This window comes from Terrapene carolina, unplaced genomic scaffold (genome assembly GCF_002925995.2).
Source record: "Terrapene carolina triunguis isolate 2854851 unplaced genomic scaffold, T_m_triunguis-2.0 Scaffold714, whole genome shotgun sequence".
NCBI classification, from domain to species: Eukaryota; Metazoa; Chordata; order Testudines; family Emydidae; genus Terrapene; species Terrapene triunguis.
The window spans coordinates 10948404-10967832 of record NW_020665065.1 but is presented as its reverse complement, the minus strand read 5'-3'; the positions used below and the strand labels follow the sequence as shown (position 1 = coordinate 10967832).

Here is a 19429-nt window from a genome sequence, read left to right as displayed (position 1 = left end):
GCACACCCCCATCCCCAGAGGAGATTACATGGGGGGGCTACACAGGGGGCAAGGAGCACACCCCCATCCCCAGAGAAGGTTGCATGGGGGGAGGGGGACCTGAGGTACACACCCCTCCCCACGGGGGGGTCAGACAGTGGGGCAGAGCGCACCCAACGCTCCCCATGGGGAGTTATGTGGGGGAGCAGGGGGCGCGCACCTCTCCCCGGGTGGGGCACAAACCCCAGCCCCGCTACCAGCGCGCGAGGGGAAGCCTCCGGCCCCATTTACCTGGCTGGGCTGCTCTGCCTGCTCTGAGGAGGCCATGTTTCCAGACCCGGCTAATCCATCCCCTTCCCTATGGATGGAACTACCTCAGCCCCGAGCTCAGGCAGAAGCAGTCACTTTCCGATAAACTGATAGGCCTCAGCCCTGGGGGCTGCCTTGACCCCTACCTGCAATGAGTCTGTCCGGTCTCCATCGCAGGGCACAGCTTGTGGGGCGGCCGTGAGCAGTTTCAGCTCTGAGGTTATTTTTCATGTATTTGCTTATTAGCTCTGAGGTTATTTTTTGGTCATAGCATAATTAAAAGCAACTGATTTACCCACTATTGCTTCCATATTATTTATTTATAGTTCATGGCTATATATACAGTGTGTTCCATATTTAGTATATTATGTTATCATCGCAATGTATTTAAAATAACTTATAAAATGACTGAGGCCTCATCTGCCTGGATCAGCATGCAAGATTTAAAGCCCATTTATTGCCATAGGTATCAATATTAATAATAATAAGTGGAAATTGTACAGCAACAAATCCTGCTTAGTCTAGTTAGTTGACTTCAATGGGACTGTTTTCATGAGTAAAACAATAAGCTTGCCAATGTGAGTGATCCTACAAGATCAGGCCTTTAATTAGGCTTGATAAAGGGGATTTAAAAGTCCACTTCTGCACTGCTTAAGTTAATGAGAAAACTCTTATTGATATCAGTGGTGTCATATTGCCTATTATTTCATTGTTTTGGGTTACATACACAATTATTTTTCATTATTATGTTATTTTGATAGCTCCCAAAGTGTGCTAGGGGCTAAACAGGACAAATAATGGGTCAGATCCTGCAAACACTTATGTGAGTGAGTAACTATATTCTTGACTTCAATGGGACTACTCACATGAGGAAAGCTAGGACCTGGTCCTACGTGCAGGCAGCTCCTTCACTGGATTGGGGCTATACTGATGCACTCATGTGTTCACAGAAGCATACTCAGGGCTATACATATATTTTATCTTTATTTATAGCCTGATGGGAGTTGTAGGCCGGTCGGGTGGGAAAGGACTACATCTCCCAGCATGCAGGGGGAGAGGGAGAGCGCGGCCGCGTTAGGCAGTAGCTGCGAGGCTGATATGTAAAAAGACTACGTGTCCCGGCGTGCACCGGGGTTGGGTCTGTGGAAGAGCCGCGCTCTGGGGGCCGGACTACAAGGTCCGGCATGCACCGGGCTGGGGCTTGTCTTTGGGCTAAGGTACTAGGGGAGCGGCTCAGCTACCGTTGCACCTCAGCCCCTGGCTAGGCGGGGGAGATGGCGGGAGAGGCTCCCGGAAGCGGGGAGGGGGTCTCTCCGCTGAAGCAGTGCCTGATCCGGCGGAAGAGCCAGCAAGAGCACCACGGGGTGGCGGCCTCCTGCCTGCGGGAGCTGCGGAGCAAGGGTGAGGGGGAGCGGGGCAGGGATCCTCTGGGGGAGGGGATCTGTAGGTGGAGGGAGGGGCAGCCTGTGGGGGAGGCAGGGAAACAGTAAATGGGGGAGAGTCTGGGAAGACGGCTGGGGCCTGAGTGGGGTGTGCTGGGGGCTCTGGTATGTTTGTTTCAGCCCCTCGCCCCCATCATACTGTGCTGCCTCCATTACCCCAGTGAGCCCTTCCTGTTGTGGTGACCCCTTCTTTTCACAGCTGGGCAACCCCACATTGGCATTGTGGGGAGGAATAGGGCATAGGAAACGGTGTGAGGGAGGTGCCATGTGACTGGGAGGGTGCTGGGGTTAGGTAGAGCAGTGGCTCTCAACCTTTCCAAACTCCTGGACCCCTTTCAGGAGTCTGATTTGTCTCGCGTACCCCCAAGTTTCATCTCACTTAAAAACTACTTGCTTACAAAATCAGACATAAAAATGAAAAAGTGCCACAAAACATTACTGGAAAAATTGCTCGCATTCTCATTTTGACCCTCTAATTATAAAATAAATAAATTGGGATATAAATATTGTACTTACATTTCTGTGTTTAGTATATAGATCAGTATAAACAAGTCATTGTCTACATGAAGTTTTAGTTTGTGCTGACTTCACTTGTGCTTTTTATGCAGCCTGTTGTAAAACTAAGCAAATATCTAGATGAGTTGCTGTACCACTGAGGTAGAGATTCCCTTTGTGCACCATGGGTAGGCTGCTGGGAAACTGTTTTATTTCAGTACTGAAACTGGCACTGTGCCACACTAGCCCATTCTGCTTCCTGTTGGGGGTCTCTCCACAACTGGTGTTGGGCATCAGCACCTTGGCATCATATACTACATACGTGAGGGGCTGCACTTGGGAACTTTTCCTGGGCAGCTATCCGTTCAATGCATGGCTTTAAGATTATGAATTAAATCCAGACTTTGCCCATGAAATGTGATCCCTGGCATTAATAGCTGCCTGGCTTATGAGTGATGTGTGTGTAGAGCCCCACTGCTGGTTTCTTTAGGTTCTAGGAGGCTGGCAGAGTTAAATCTCCCACATGCCCAGAGGCACTGAGCTATCAGGTCCCACATACATCACTGTAGATGCTTCTCAGATACAGCTCATGTCATGTTAAAGGTTAAGCTTCGTAATTGCATTAAAGATTTTTAAGCTCCATTAGAGATGAAAATTGTTTGGGCTAAATCTATACTATTCCCTTCAGAGAATACAGGCTATGTGTACTTGTCTTGTGCTCTTCTTTAAAATGACTATGTGGGTTTGTCTTGCATATGCAAGTATAAATGGCTAAGAGCATATTCTGATCTCTTAAGTCTCCTTGCCCCTGTGGGTTCCCCTCAACTGCCAAGGTGCTGATAGGCACTACAGTCACTTAAAACTGTTGACAAGCAATAGATGTGTATTGCTGGACAAGCCTTGATACCTAGTGTAGTTGGAAAGGCATTTTTATATATTTGTGTTATCTGGTCTGGCTGGGGGAGCTCCAGCCCAACCTCTCTACACCCACCTGTTTCTCCTTGATCTATCCAGCAACATTTCATGAGTCTGTATGTCTGACTTTACCACCTTTTATGTCATAGACCAGGAGGATAAAGGATTAAAATTGAGGACTTGTCCTGGTGTCAAGATAGGGAGATTTGGAAAATGTAAAAGTGAAAATGGAGTTTCTAGGCTGCTCGGCCACATTTGGCCTTATAAAGGAGGGTTTTTTTGAGCTTGTATCAGGAACAGCATTAAAAATCTGGATTGATGGAGACAAATTAGTAAACATAAACCAGAGAAGAGTTGATGTACAGGACCTGCATGTGGACAGAGCCCAGTCACTGACCTATCCAAGCGGTAGCCCCAAGGGAAATTTGTGTTTATCATATGTGCATAAAGGACAGTGTTTTTACCTTGCCACACTTCCTTCTGCCTCATGAAAACACTTAATCTTCTGCAGCCTGTGACATTCTGGCCATTGACAAGGCCTGGGAGCCCATCACCTTAGTTCTGGCAGAGGATGGCACCATTGTGGATGATGAAGATTACTTCCTGTGTTTACCACCCAACACCAAGTTTGTGGCACTGGCCAGGAATGAAAAGTGGACCAGCAGCTGCAGAGGTACAGGGCTGGAGGGGAACTTATTGTGACGGGTTGCCCTCTCCCCGCCCCCCCCTTCAGGGTGCCACCTGGGACTGGGGTCCCACTGAGCCTGCCTGACCCACCAGCCTGGGCTTCCTTTACACTGTATTGGTGAGGCAAGCCAGCCAAGCCCTCCCTCAGGCTTCAGACTGCACTTTACAAGCACACATACAGGTAGGGACACACCCAGCTGCAGAATTTACAGGCTGCTGTGATCAGCTCTGCATGGGATGACTCAGCTAAGGAATTGCCCAATACTCAAGTGCACCCCCTCCCCCAGAGGGTAAACCCAAAATTGTACCGTTTTGTGCTGCACAGAGAACTGTACAGTGTAAGCTCATGAAATTCGCCCCCTCCTTCAATGTGGAGAGGGATATACACAGCTTTCTGCCACAAGTTATGATTTCACACACTGGTTTTAAACAAAACAAAAGCAAGTTTATTAACTACAAAAGATAGATTTTAAGTGATAGCAAACAGATCAAAGCAAATCACCTAGTAAATAAAACAAACACGCAATCTAAGCTTAATATATTAAAGAAACTGGTTATAAGTAGCAAATTCTTACCCTAAATGTTGTTTTAGTCAAATTGCAGAGATTCTTGAAAGCAGGCTGGACTTGCTTGCAGCTTAAAATTCCAGATATTCCTTTCACAGGCCAGACAACCCTCTAGCCTGGGCTCAGCCCTTCTCCTCTAGTCCAGTCTTTCTGTTCTCAGGTGTTTCCAGCAGTCCTCTTTCTTGGACGGGGAATCAATGAAGAATGACCAAACCCTGATGATGTCACTCCCCTACCTTAAATATTTTTTGCATATGGCGGGAATCCTTTGTCTCCCAGTGTGGTTCCCATCCCCGTCAGTGGAAAAACACTGGTATCATCATTGAGTCCAGTACCAGATGACTTGGTTACATGTCCCTGCAGCCATAACTCAGAATCCCCAGGAAGACTTCCCAGGAAGGTGGGAGATTAGCATCTTCAAAGACCTGTTGTTTTTCCTAACTGCCCTTCCCAGTGAGCCAGCTACACTGATTGCATTCTGTCTAGTGGGTGTTCGCCAGGTATAAACACATTTGTAATAGATGTATAGACAATATTCCTAACTTCAGTTCCCAAAATGATACATGCATACACGTAGGATAATCGTATTCAGTAAATCATAACCTTTCCAATGATATCTCACATGCCTTATCTTGCACAAAATACATCATAATTATGCCATACTCATATCATCATAATATTACTATGAAGAATATGGGGCGTAATGCCACACTTATGTCTTAACTTTCCGGACACCGAGACCTCCACTGAAGATGGACTGATGACTTTGCTGGAGGCCTAGTTTAAGTTACCACCTCTGCACTCCCTCTCCTCAGGCTTGAGAGGAACAAGTATTACGGACATGGTGATATTGATCCTTCACCCTCCTATTCACTTACAGAAACTCACTTGTGCTGAAAACTGAGGAAAGGGCAGGTGATGATGATAATTAAGGGGTGGGGAGAATAGCAGCCAAGATTGAGAAGAGGTGTGAGGGACCATTCTTTCTTCACAGGAATTCTTGACATAGACACCATGAAAAGAGAATTTTAAAAAATACTTTAAATGTTAAACACCCCATTCTCCCTCTAATCAGTCACACAGACAGGTCAGTGCAAGAGGCTGAATCCAAAAGGCTAATGATTATTTCCTGGAAGCAACATTTTGAATACACTCTAATTCTAGTGTAGATTTCATAGCTGTGATTCCAACTCTGAGATAAGAAAACCCCAATAGCTCAAAGCCTAGAAGCTGTTTAATTTACCACATCTATCTCCTGTTCAGGAGCTTTGTCCATACACCCCCTCAGTAAGGGCTGTTTAGATTTTGTTGTTGTGATCTTTGCAACCATGAGTTTTTCCACTTATGACTGTGATCATTTTTCATGTGTCAGATGGGGGCACAGCCTGGCTCTCAAGGGAGTCCATAGATGAAGTGGACAGTGGTGAAGAGAAGTGGAAGCATCTGGCAAGACAGCTGAAGGATGATCTGTCCAGCATCATTTTGATGTCTGAGGAAGACCTCCAGGTATAGTGAGAACCCATATGTCACACTTCTCTCCCTCTTTCAGTTTCCTCACTAGAGGGGAGAGGGTGAAATCTTAGGAAAGGAAAATGCATCAGTTGGTCCAAATTCAAATACTGTTGACTTGGCTCTGGTGCAGGAGTGAAGTTCTGCTCTTAGGGAAATATTCTCCCAATGGAATGAATAGGCTTTTAAAAATGACACTGTAAATCATTCTTTTACGCACACAACACACCGTCTGTTCTCCATTTCCTCGCTCACTTGATCCAGCATCCCTCCTCTCCACGCTGACTCTCATCTTTTCTACCTTCTCTTCCATATTGATGCTGTATCCCTACTTTTTCTGGTTCTCAGACATAGACTGATTCATCTCTCATCCCACATGTTTTCTCATTCCTCACTAAGCTCTTAGTTCCTTCCTATAGGGTTTGCATCCTGGCCTCCAACTACACCTGTCCTTTTTGTTTGTCTTGCACTTTGGTCTTTGGAGGGGTTTAGAAGACTTGAGTATTGGTTCCAAGAAAATGATCAGCTGCATGCCAGAACTCTTCCTGCCCCTTAACATCTGCACATAACAGGATTTGGTCTTAATGATTGTCACTTGTAGTACGCGTTCAACAGTCTGGATCAAAAGTTACTTTCCAAAAGCCAGTCCCTGTTGGTGTTGGCATGTCTCACTCAAACTGATCAGTGGGGTTTTCGCTGTAGAATTGTTAGAATTTCTCTGTGTTGTTCCAAAAGTAGGCGATAATTTCACACCTTTCTGAGGGCCCCTTGACTGCAGGTAAAGAACTTTGGCTTGTGGGAGTGCTAGTTAAAACCACTTATAACCTGGCTGACTTGACTTGGAAATGCTTAATAAAACTTTCTGTATCCTTGCAAGGTTGAGACTTTGTTTCTCCGTACATGTGACTTGGGAGGTATGCCATCTTTACAGCTCTGTTGTAGTCAGTCCGATAGAACAATCAAAATGAGGCTTACCTAAATCATTCCATGTAGCAGCACTCCACTGTTTCGTTTAGGTTCTCATTGATGTACCATGTTCAGACTTGGCCCATGAGCTTTCCCAAAATCAACCAAAAACCCAGATGTTACAGGACACTCTGCAGCAGGCACTGGACAGACGAGAGGAAGAACGCCAATCCAAACAGCTCCTGGAACTCTACATGAAGGCCTTGAAGAATGAAGGCAGCATTTTAATCAAGGCATCAGGTAAGGAGCATGAGCAACTTTCCAGAGACATCTGAAAGGGATGAAAGGGGAGGGGAAATGAGAAAGCTCTATGAGCCATTGCTGCTGTGAAGGAGCTTGTGGTGATGCTGCAGTAGTTGGTGCAAACTGATCAAACCGCATTCCCAGCTCTCCACTTGTGTTCATGCTGCTGGCTAATGTTAAACACTGCCTCCCTGCTACTTTTCAGAACCTGACGCTGCACCCAGGGAGGAGATGAATGTAGTCGACACTGATAGCAGCAGTGCAGGTGCCTCCACAAAAAGATCACTCAGTAGCGAGATCCTTGCTGCACTGAAAGAGAAACCTGCCCCAGAACTCAGCTTAGACAGTCAGGATCTAGAGGTTGGTAACTTTGGTCTTCACCCTGTTCTAGACAGGCTTACTGGCATCTCCCTGTGGAGAGAGGGGATGTGGGGAAAACTGCCCTTTCACCTCTGGAGACCCAACTGTTATTACCTTTGTGCCTTAAACTAGAGTGAGATTTAGTCTTATTTCTCTCCACTTTATTAAACCCCAGTACATCATGGTTATCTTTTGTTCAAAATCACAGCACTGTGGAACCTTGCCACAGCATATGCTTCCTCCATGCCTGGAGCTTCCCTGTGGTATCACCTTGTCTTTTTCCCAAGCAGTACAATTACTCAAATACCCTTCTCCCCTGAAAGGAACCCATCATGGGAACTTGTTGTGAGCTTTGTCGACTATTCATAGGAAATGGCCACCCAGAGTTCAAACTAAGACTGTTTTACGAGCTAGCTCTTTGAATGCAAATCTGCATTTAGCAGTATCTTTTTTTTGTTTTATATTACCAGGCCAGCATAAAGGTCCCAGTAAAACAGAAAAACAATGTAAATAAACCCCTATCTTGGAAAGGTGAAGATTTCTACAATTGTCTCTCATCCTGAAGTTTTCATCTTGGTTGCAAGGACCAGTGACTTCCTTGTTTGCTTCTTTCTACTGTAGACAAAGGGAGTGAAAATGTATTGATTTTGTTTGGCTGGAGTTAAGTCATTCAGGCACCTGCTGGACCTTTCCAGCTCCTAACTTCCAGATGCCAAGTAGAATTAAAAACAAATTAGGCTTGAAAGGTAGAAACTTTAAGTGAGAGAATTGTGAAGCTCAAGGATAAATGTGTTAGACCCCAGTGAGTTTTTGGTCTTAATTAAATATACCAAATCATTTGCTAGTGTTTCAGCAGTTCTCTCATGGATCCACCTATTTTTACTGGGAGGGGGGAGAGGGTTCAGTTCAGGAGGAGTGTACCACTAGAGGAAATTCTGGCTGTTGTAAAAGACAAGGCGTGGGGCACTGAGGATTAGTGTGTCCAACTTTTTCTTTCACAGCTGGTTTTCAAGGAAGACACAGAAGCCTTGGCTCTGGCACTGAGCTGGGATAAGCAGAAGACTGAAGCTCTCCAGCAGGCCTGTGATCAGGAGCTCTCCAGGCGCCTACAGCAAGTGCAGGCTCTACACTCCCTGAGGAGTATATCAAAGGGCAAGAAAAAGCTGCCCTGGGGAGACTGGTTGAGTTCAAAACGCAAGAAGTAAGAGACTTTGCAGCACTACTGCTGGCAATGCTTTAAATGTCAAGGAAACATGGGTCTCTTGTGTATTAGAGCCAACACAAGCAAATGGCGTGTTAAATTCCCTAAGTACCAGTTTGCTGGTCATACTATGCTCTGCCTCTAGAGAACTAAAAACTGGGCTTGTCTCTGCCTCTGTGTTGTTAACAGACAGGTTTAATCCCTCTAGTGAGAGTCTAGGATCTCATGTAACCAAAGGCTTTATTTTTTTTCCAGAGTAGTGGTTCTTGTCAAATAACTTCTGTAAACATAACCAGTGTCCTGCTAAATGCTGCATTAGAGAGAGATATTTTGAATGCAGGACTGGGAGCCAGGTACTCTTCAGTTCTAATCCTGACTAACCCTCTGTGTGGCCTCAGGCATCTCACTTGTCTCTTCTCCCCCCCCCCTCCCCCCATCTTTCAGATGTGGGGAGTTACTTACTCAGAGGGGTATTGTGAAGCTAAGCCTTGGTGTACACTTAAGTTTTACTAGCATACCTATGTCAGGGTGGAGGGGGGAAAATCACACCCCTAACCAACATAGTTGTACAATCAAAGGGCCTACAGTAGGTGTATTTCTACTAGCAAAAGAATTCTTTTACAGGTATAGCTGACTCCATTCAGGGAACTGGTTTAAGCAAGAGAACATTTGCTAGCATAAGCTGCAGCTCCACTTGGGTATTTGTGGGTTTCCTCTACCCATATACTGGCAAACCCTTTCAAGTATAGACAAGGCCCAAGTTAGAGGGCACTTTGAAGACTGCTGTGTGAGCATGAAGGTTTCCACACCAAATTCTGAGGCTGCACAGGAGAGTGCAGACCAAACACGTTCTCTTCAGATTAATTTCTAAACAGAGTGCAATAGTGAGAGATGAAGTGTTCTCAGTGCCTGTTCCTGCTGAGGTTTATTACAGTTTGGTGTAGTCATACTGCCAGTGTGCAGAGTTTTTCCAGCTACCACTTTATGTGGCATTGATTGAGAACCAGTCTGGGATCCAGAGACTTCAGGTTCAAATCCTGGTTCTGATAATCTCGTGCTATGTGACTGACCAAATCATATTTTAACCTTTGTGCCATTATTTCCACATGCTACTACCTCCCCCGGCGGGAGGAGAGTGAGAACTGATATTTGTAAAGCATGCTGAAAATTAAAATGCTTGGTTTTTAAAGGGCTTCAGGGAGCAAACTTCATATTTGGGCCTGTCTATATTCCTATTTTTTTTAAATCATTTGAAACACTTTTTTAATGGAGAATTTTAATATTAAAAGCTTATTATACTATTAGGCTGTTTGTGATGCTCGCACACGCTGCCTGGCTTGTTGTATATCTCCAAGAACATGACAGTCTAATTATTGGAAGCACCCTGATATCACCCAAGCACCAAGGGGGCTTGTTGTCTCAGATTTTTTTTTTTTTAAATTGTAGTGTTTATGGCAATTAGCCTTCCCAAAGGTGCCATTTGGCTTTGACCCACATTAACGGTGGTAACAATGCATTAGCACATACATTCTCTGTTCTATTGATAGTTCTGTCCTAGGAGAGCAAAAGATAAAAATGCTGAAGCATTTAAAAAAGAGGCAGTAAATGTTTAATATACACAATTATACAGTATTTCCAACACTGCAAAACCCATTAATTTAACATTAGGTTAAGCAGTGGAGTAGATAAGTCACTTAATGTATAGCAAAGCTGAATATTCAGATATGCCCCTTGTGTACAGATGTTGCAATCTAGCTTTTAATGAATGTACTATAACTACAATGTTTACTATAGTGATAATGAACATAACCCCAAACCAGTTCTAGTGCCTCTGATGTAACTTGAGCAAAAATTTGCTGTCTTATAGGAAAACTAAGTTCAACTTTTATTTCCTACAAAACCATGCTGAATCTTAATTAGGACTAGATCTGAGTTAAGGGTGTCACTTACATCTTTCTAATTGAAAGGTATTACCTAGACTTAAACATGGGATCCGATTGCCAAGTACCTACTGAAGTGCTGTCTTGTCTCTATGAAATAAAGCTCACTCTTGGCCTGAACTGCCCTTTTCTTTTACAATGGAACAATGTGTGTCCCTGAGTTGGACAGGGAAAACAATTGTTTATCACAATACTTATCTACCTTCTCACATTGTAAGCAATTTTCCTGCCACAGTAGATGGAGTTTTTCTCCTGATTGTAGGCTGCCATAATAGCTGTATTGAATGTTCATTCAGGATAGAACATATGCATCTGATATACTACTCAGGCAAAGCCATGCCTTATTCAACTGTGTAAAAATAATTTACTCTTAAGTACAAATTCAGCAATGAACTAGACCAGCCAGCACCATGCTTTTTCAGTTTACTGATTCTTCTACTGGGCAAAGAACAGTTGAAGGCTTGCCGCTTTTTCATTCTAAAGCCTTATTTTCTGAGGGGTACAATTCACGCAAAGCTGAAACTTAGCAAGCAAAAGTTCAACCCAGTTTGAAAATCCTGTTGGCCCCCATTTATATAAGAGAAACAAAAGTTGCTCTTTATAGTTATCTTTCATATTATAAATTTAATGCATGCCATTTTAAGTATGAAATGTGCTATCCTCTATCTGTTAGGAGTGAGCTGTCTAACTCACTTGCAGATAGCACTAGGTCCTTTTAGCTATTAAGTAACAGAGGCTACCCTGCTCTATTTTTAGTAGGGCTGCAGTATTGAGTTCTATCTAGTTTTTCCCCACTCTAGATTTAAAAAAAAAAAGATAGAGGTCTTGAATTGCTTTCCACCCTATATACTGTTTTATGCTGTGCTATGGGCAGGGCTCCTTAAATCTATAAAGCTCTATGTAAAATTATGGTTCCATATAAACACATCTGATTTCACAGAACTTAATTTATTGACTATAGACCCACCACAGCATGACTTCCAGAGTACTCTAAAAAAACAGTTATGGCTGCTTCCTACAAACAAGGTAACAATTAGACTCACACTTAATCTAGGACAAAACACTTTACCTGATACAGACACAAAATAACTGCTGCTTATTCAGATTTTCCAGATGTTTTGGACCTACTTTTCTTATTCATCTAGCATTTAAAACACTCCCAGATGTTTGCCTTGCTTAAGTTTGAAATTCAAGTTTGGTTGATAAAGGTAATTAGTATTGCTGTAATATATTTAGACTTCCGGAAGGCATTTGAATTGGCATTGCCCAACATTTTGATTTAAAAAAACCTAGAATGTTACAAAATTAATATGGTAAACATTAATAGATTAAATTGGTAGATAGGTCTCAAAAATGTAATTGTAAACAGAGAATCATAGAATGGGTATGCATGCAGTGGGGTCCCACAGGGCTTCATTTTTGGCCCTAGGCTATTTAATATTTTTATCAGTAACCTGGAAAAAAAAAATCATGACTGAGAAAGTTTGTAGATGACCCAAAAACTGGGTGAGTGGTAAATAACAAAGAGGACAGGTCACTGATTTAAAGTGATCTGGATCTCTTGGTAAACTGGGTACAAGCAAACAATATGCACTGTAATATGGCTTAACTGTATATGTCTAGGAACAAACAATGTACACCATATTTACATGATGCGGGACTCTATCCTGGGAACCAGTGACAGAAAAAGATTTGGGGATTGTAGTGGATAATCAGATGAATATGAGCTCCCAATGTGATGCTGTGACCACAAGAGCTAAAGTGATAACTGGGATACATAAACAGGGGAATCTCAGGTAGGAGTAGAGGTTATTTCACTGCTGTATTTAGCACTGATGTGACTGCTGCTGGAATACTGCCCCAATTCTGGTGCCCATAATTCAAGAAAGATGTTAATAAATTGAAGAGGGTTCAAAGAGTCATGAGAATGATGAAAGGATTAGAAAACATATCTTATAGTGATAGACTCAAGGAGCTCAATTATTTAGCTTAAAGAAGATTAAGGGGTGATTTACAGGTCTGTCGCATCTTAACGCGCATTTAACATGCGCGATTTCAACTTTACGCGGTCAGAAAAAAACAAAAAAAAAAGAGAAAAAATAACAATTTTAATACTATACCTGTAGTGCGGGCGATTTCGCCCGCCATTGAACTCAATGGAATTTTGGCTATACGTGGTTTTCGCTTTACGTGCTAACCATGGAACGGAACCCCCACGTAAGATGAGACAGACCTGTAATTACAGTTTATAAGAATCTACATGGGGAACAAATATTAGCTCTGCATTCTAGCACAGAAACGTATAAAATGATCCAATGGGTGGAAGTTGAAGCTAAACAAATTCAGACTAGAAACAAGGGGTAAATTTTAAAAATTGAGTACTTGATCATTGGAACAATTTACCAAGTGGTGGATTCTCCATCATTGACCATTTTTAAATCAAGATTGGATGTTTTTAACTGAAAGATACGCTGCAGGAATTATTTGGGAAAATTCTATGGCCTGGGTTATACAGGAGGTCAAACTAGGTGATCACAACAGTCCCATCTTGCCTTGGAATCTATGAAGCTTACTTTTAATTTACACTAAACAGTAATGCATCTCTCATGTATAGGTTAATGTTGACACAAAAAGCAAACTACTGGTAGTTGTAACAGCATTAAAGAAAGATACAGGTGCAGATATTAGAAAAAAAACAACACAAACTAGGTCTTCCAAAAAAACTTTAAGAGAAATGAAAAGTCTTTCCCAGAGCAAGCTCTACAGTGATGTAGTATAAAGTAGGAGGTTGTACCAGATAATGGTATGAAAAACCTAAGGAACAAGAATAAAAAAATAGCATGACCCTTGCAGCTCCGCTATAGATAATGCCATTGTAACTATTTATTAAACCTGCTCCTGCAATCCCTCCTCCCCTTAGAGGATTTTGGGAAAATGAGAACTGCAGGATCAGACCAAAAGTTGTTGGGCAGTTGACATTCAGCCTTTTATCTGAACTGTAGCGCAAATAGTAACAACTTAGTACTTTTCAAGAAGCTCAGTCTTTATGTTTGCACTCCATTTCAATCATAGAATTATTTTTGTCTACACAGTTCTATTCAATTTTTATTAGAGAATGGGGATGGGGAGAGAGAGTCTAATCACACTTATTACAAAGAGACAGTATTTGTTCACAGAAAAGCAGTCACTGATAATATTCATCCTGATTGAGGCAGCTGTTGCTAAAGCCACTCTAAAATAGATCTTCAGGAAGCTATTTTGTTAGCAGGAGGAGAAAGTCTTCCAGAAGAAGTTCCTGCAGGGGGACTTTTCCCATGCTCTAGGTTGATGAAAGGCAGACCTCTCTTGCCGGTTGGCCAGCTCTACCACCTCCTCCATCAGGGATGCATCCTCCATCTGGGATATCCAGTCAGCCAGTGCAGAAAGGAAAGTGAGCAAGGTGCTTCTCTTTACATCTGTCAGTTCCTGCAAGTACTTGTAAAAAAAGAAAGAATTATTTATCTTAGGGGGAGAAACCCTTCCTCCAAGTGAGAGAGGGCAGCCTAAAGTGTGGCTGAAAGGCACATCCTGTCACAGAGAAGGTCACATAGCATCTATGTCTGTACTCCCAACAACAGTTGCCCACTGTTTCTATTAATGTATTTCATCAACACTGGGGCAAGCTAGCAGCGGGTAAAATCATGATTTCCCAATTACCAGTACTTTTTTTGCATGCTCTGAGTCCAGCAGTGAGACATTAGGGGGATACTTAATGTTCATAAAACACTGAATTCCTCATTTGAAAAGAGCTGTTGGTGGTCACAATATTATCTTTAAGTTAACACAATCATTCAGTTTTCATATGGAGAGGTAGAGCTGTTCCCAGGGCCATATAATGATAGCTTAGGCATCTTAAAGGAACACCATCAACTGGAAATCTAGTCAGTTCTTAAGAACTAAAAGATACTGCACCTGCCAATTTCTTTGGTCATAAAATCATCTTCCTTTTTGTTTTAAAATTATTTTCTTTTCCCTATTGCACAAGACCCAGGCAAACAAGCTGCTTATATAAAAGAAATGGAAACTGCATACACAGTAAAAACTGACTTTTTCCCCTCTAAGATTTCAATTAATAGTAGTCTTAATGTTACTTGCCACAGCAGGTATAAAAGACAGAAGCATTATTTTTAATCTGTGTCCTTTTAAAATTCTGTTACTGTCTTCAACATCCTTTAAAAGTCCCACCAAAAAAATGTCAAGAGCTATCAGCTAATAAACTACCAAACTACAATGCTGTAGCTCATTCTATAATTTCAATGAAAAATCCTTTTTTAATGGTCAAGTTTATGTACTTGTTCTTGGATCTTTTTCAAAAGAGTACAGTAAATCAAACACTTAAAGCTGAAAACTCTTTAAATGGCTAATTTAATGACATTTTTTAGAAACCAGTAAAAGCATTCAATTATCTTTATAAATTAAGGCACTTTTTTAGTGTAGACACATATAGGCAGCTAAGTGACTAGGCCATTATGTTATTGAAGTATTCAGTTCAGAGCCGAGTTCCCTGTCTGGGGCTGACAAATCTCTTACGGCAAGATAGGATCATTTATAATGAAAAATGCTAACGCACTTCAACAAACTGCAGCTCCATTGAGTTGCGACCATTTCTGGGGTGGAGGAAACAGCAGCCAACTGACATAATGATTGTATGTGTATGGTGGGGAGGCGAAAGGGGGAATTTTTGGTCAGGGACAACTGGTCAAGTCATTATGCTTATTGAATTTCCCTAGGACTTTAATGTCAGGGGAGCACAGACAGGACCCCAATGTTGAAGGTCTCATCTAAATGATGTACAAACAAAATGGTACAAACAAGGCAGTTATTGTACTACCAAAAGTTTATGTTTTTAAAGGCAGGTCAGCCTCTGAGGAAGTACCAAATCCCCACTAAAGTAAGGAGTGGGATAAACAAGAGGAGGAAATAGAGGGCACAGAGCAGAAAAAGGGGGAACTGCAACAAACTAATGCCTTAGGTTCTCCTGTTATTAGATCCTGGCAATTTGAGTACCCTGTGCCCCCAGATGATGAACTGTTGTTCACCTGGGTACAGTAAAAAGAAGAGTGAATAACAAGCATTATAGACATAATGGTTTTGTATCCATTCTCAGCTTACCTTGCTGTCTTTCAATATGTGTCTTTCCTGTACTGGACGTGCAGCAGCCCCCATCATCCAGGAGACAGAAGTCAGCAGAAGAAACAGGCAGAGTGGTGGATGCATGTGGAATACTACCTGATAGAGCTCTGCAACAAGCTACTTTCCTGCCTTGCAAGTTATCTTTTATTCCTTTGGGCGGGAGCAAAACTTCCAGCTCAGTTATTTTTATATTTCAGCAGCCCCCCTTTTCACGCGAAAAAACAAAGAGCAATTAACTTCCCAACAATACATTGTTTGGATTTAACCCTTAATTAGAGCTTCTGGATTGCGCTGCTATTAAGTGTGAATTTGCTGTTAATTTAAGCTGCATATGCATTCTGTTTGCTAAAAAAAAACCCATAATTTCCTCACCATTATTCCTATAATGACCAGGCAGCCTTGAGTACAAAATAGGGTGATTTAGCTGCAAATGATTCATGATTGTGGATTTTGTGCATGGGTTTGGTGATGGGAGGAGAGGCTGCAGAGAGTCAATTTAAAAGCAGAAGCATTGCGCCTTATGCTATCCTGAATGATCAACGTTTAAGCTTGAACATGGCCAAGAATCCTCCACTGCAGCAACCCACTGAAGTCATGGTTTCAAAAATTTAATCATTAATGCATCTGATCAAACTACATCCTGGAAGTTTTTTCTTTCTTCTGGTCACCTAGTCAGAAAGAAGCTGCCCTGGCTGAATATCCTCATGGAGTGACATGTCCTGAGTTGCGCACCTAGCCTCAATGGTGGTTTGTCTTCCTAGGACCATGGCTGCAGACTCAACCCTCTTCAAAGGGACCAGAAACCTTGGGAATGGATACAGCGCTGCTGGAGGGTCTATCAGAGAAGCCTTGCTTTGTTTAAAACGAGTTTGAGATCACTTACAATTAATGTAAACAACTGAGCTGTTTTTGATCTTAGTGCTGTGAAGTGTAGCTATATCACTTTCAAAGGCTTCCACATTCCCTTCACAGAAGTGAGCAGTAGCATCACAACAGTCCTTTGAAGATGATGTTAACAGGCAGCTGGAATGAAATCTTTAAAATGCTAGGGATCCACAGAGAGCATCTAAAGGGGGAAGGATGCAGTTTGGATCTGCCTGAAGTTCTCTGGGTGAGCATACGAGGCTCTAAGATTCAATTTCTTTCCTGCACCGCACCCCAACCCAACACAGCAATAGTTGGAACCTTTGATAGGCTGAGTATAATTTGGATCAAGGAGTCCTAGCAGTAATTTGGAGCTAGAGGACAGAGCTGAAGGCATACTGGTCTTTTGGTTTGTGAATGTATCCAACATATTTAAATTTTATACTTAATAGTTTGCATTTTAAAGAGATTTACCAATATCAACTAAATAGCTGCCACCAGTCATGAGGTGTATAGGCTCTGTCCAGCAGCTGGCAAGGAAAGGGTTAACCTTCTGCCTCGAGGAAGCATCAATCGGCCCAGAGTGCAGGAGTTTCCAGGGAGGGCAGCTGTGTAGAATGAATTATTTCTCCCTCCCAGGCCATTATAAGAGGGGTATACTCTGGGGACCCAGGACCTCTAGAGCTTTGCCTACAGTAGAGAAAATTTTTGTGCTATGCCTGGACACCCCCCCCCCCCACGCTTAATGTCCACCTAGTGCTCCAAATGGTTTACATGCCTACTAAATATAGCTGGATTAATTAGGCTTGCTTTCAGCAGAACTAAACACCAGTTTAGTCTGCACAATATAAGTGCTAGTGTGGATGGCACTAAAATAGTACCCATAATCTTCTGCCTACTGTCACAGGGCACTACAGCTTTTTCAGAATCTGTTGTTTCTGTGGGCCTCGCCAGGAACTGTGGGAGATGTACCCAGAGAACACTGACACCGTTTAGAAGAGCGCTAATGTGGAATAGTTCAGAACACTAATCAACATGGGTCTATTCTCCTCCCCCCACCCCTTTGTTCAATTAGGAACAGTTAATTCTTTAATTTAGATGCGAGAGTAATATTAGGGAAGGAAATAATACTCAGTCATTCCTGGCTCTTAAATTCTGTGCTCATTCCTATAATGATGGATGATTATCCCCTTTCTAGAGATGGTAAAACTAAAGCTGAGAAAGGTTGCACAGAATCACATGGCAAGACAATATCAAAACTGGGAAGAGATTTTAGAAATCCGGATTCTGAAGCCTCTTTAATCAAGTCTTTGCTATGCTACTTTTAGATGATAATTCTAAAAATATTATCCTAGCTCTGCAGTCTTGCCAACTCTGAGCATTCAAAAATCATGAGTCATGTTTATTTTTAAAAAATAGATTTGGGGTTCTTTATATTTGCCTTCTAGTTTCTGAGTCTTTAGGGTACACTTAGTCATATTTTCAAGCTTTTTTCCACCACCATGGGAGCTTTTTTTTTTTTCCTAATTAAAACAGATTCTTATGAAATCACGTGACTCCAGGAGCTCAGGGTTTATGAAAAACACCAAATATCACAGGTGTTGGCAACACTGTCTCAGTTGCCGTAATGCTAAGAAGCAGTTAAAGAGAACTCCATGCTGAGTGCCATCTGAAATAGTAGTTTAAAGAGACTCACTCCTCATGGAGTCAGTTGCACCCAAAAATTCAACAGCTGAAGTCTTTCACAGCTTATATAGAAACAAATTCACACAGCACCAGAAGTTCTGTGGAGCAGACAGTATCAAATGGCAGATCAGCCTCAACATTAGACACTTCTATGGACTTTATTTTATAGCCTCTTTCCCAGAATGGCTAATTAAATAATCTGATTTTAAAAGTGAATAAATTAAATATCACATGGAGTAGTAGGAGGACCCAAATGATGAAAAGATTGAACAATGTCAATGGCACAAATGTTCTTAAGGATATAACCACCAGGGGCTTGGGGTCATAATCAGCCAGTCACATGTTTCAGAATTCCAAATATTTCTGATCTGGTTGGCTGGCATAGTGGGTAATGCTCTGCACCACTATGACTCCAGTTTAATTTTCTGACATAACCCCCATTTCCCAGCCCCTCTGAAGGTGACAATGCTATGGAGGTGTCACACTCAGCTAGATAGTGATCCCCTGCTGGTTGCTTTGGAAGCAGCACTGAAGCTCAGAAGAGAGGCTCCCTTGGTATGGGATTCAAGCTGCTATTTCAAAGTTCACTGGGGACTGTAGGGACCTTTGAGGAACAAAACTTGTGTGGAAGCTCAACACTCAGTCTTAGCTAGAACAGAGGGGCACAGAGAAATTCCACTATGAATGTCATTTTTTCCCTGGAAAGAAAGTCTTATGGTGATATAACTCATCCAGACAAATCTTTGAGCATATATCCTCTTCCCACAAAAACATGACAGGGAAACGAGGTATTTGTTAATTTGGGAGAGGCATCTGATTGGTATATTCAGTGGTAGAAGCCCAAGGATTCATTTCATTTACTGTTATATAGGAGTTTTGAAATAATAGAAATGTAGGGCTGGAAGGGAGGTCACCAAGTCCAGCCCCCTGCACTGCGGCAGGACCAAGTAAACCTGGATCCTGACAGGTGTTTGTCAACCTGTTCTTAAAACCCTCCAATGATGGGGATTCCACAATCTCCCTTGAAAGCCTATTCCAGAGCTTACCTACCCTTAGAGTTAGAAAGTTTTTCCAAATACCTAACCTAAATCTCGC

The 19429-nt window shown here is 42.4% G+C and overlaps 2 protein-coding genes across 3 annotated transcripts in view; one reads left to right on the top strand and one right to left on the bottom strand.

The window, feature by feature from the left end:
- PEX14 (peroxisomal biogenesis factor 14) overlaps positions 1-315 on the bottom strand; it is a 98105-nt gene extending 97790 nt beyond the window's left edge. For both annotated transcript variants that reach the window (XR_002908718.3, XM_024210617.3), the window contains exon 1: positions 271-315. Coding sequence is in view for 1 of the 2 variants with exons in the window: in XM_024210617.3 (XP_024066385.1) it covers positions 271-306 (36 nt within the window). In the remaining variant the exon portion in view is untranslated. The remainder of the gene's footprint in view (positions 1-270) is intronic.
- A 1208-nt stretch (positions 316-1523) lies between these two features.
- On the top strand, positions 1524-18068 carry DFFA (DNA fragmentation factor subunit alpha). Its single transcript, XM_024210581.2, has 7 exons — positions 1524-1689; positions 3652-3813; positions 5766-5899; positions 6919-7108; positions 7317-7471; positions 8473-8672; positions 15759-18068. The coding sequence occupies exons 1-7, from the start codon at positions 1563-1565 to the stop codon at positions 16018-16020; spliced, it is 1230 nt and encodes a 409-aa protein (XP_024066349.1). The 5' UTR covers positions 1524-1562; the 3' UTR covers positions 16021-18068.
- The last annotated feature ends 1361 nt before the right edge of the window (positions 18069-19429 follow it).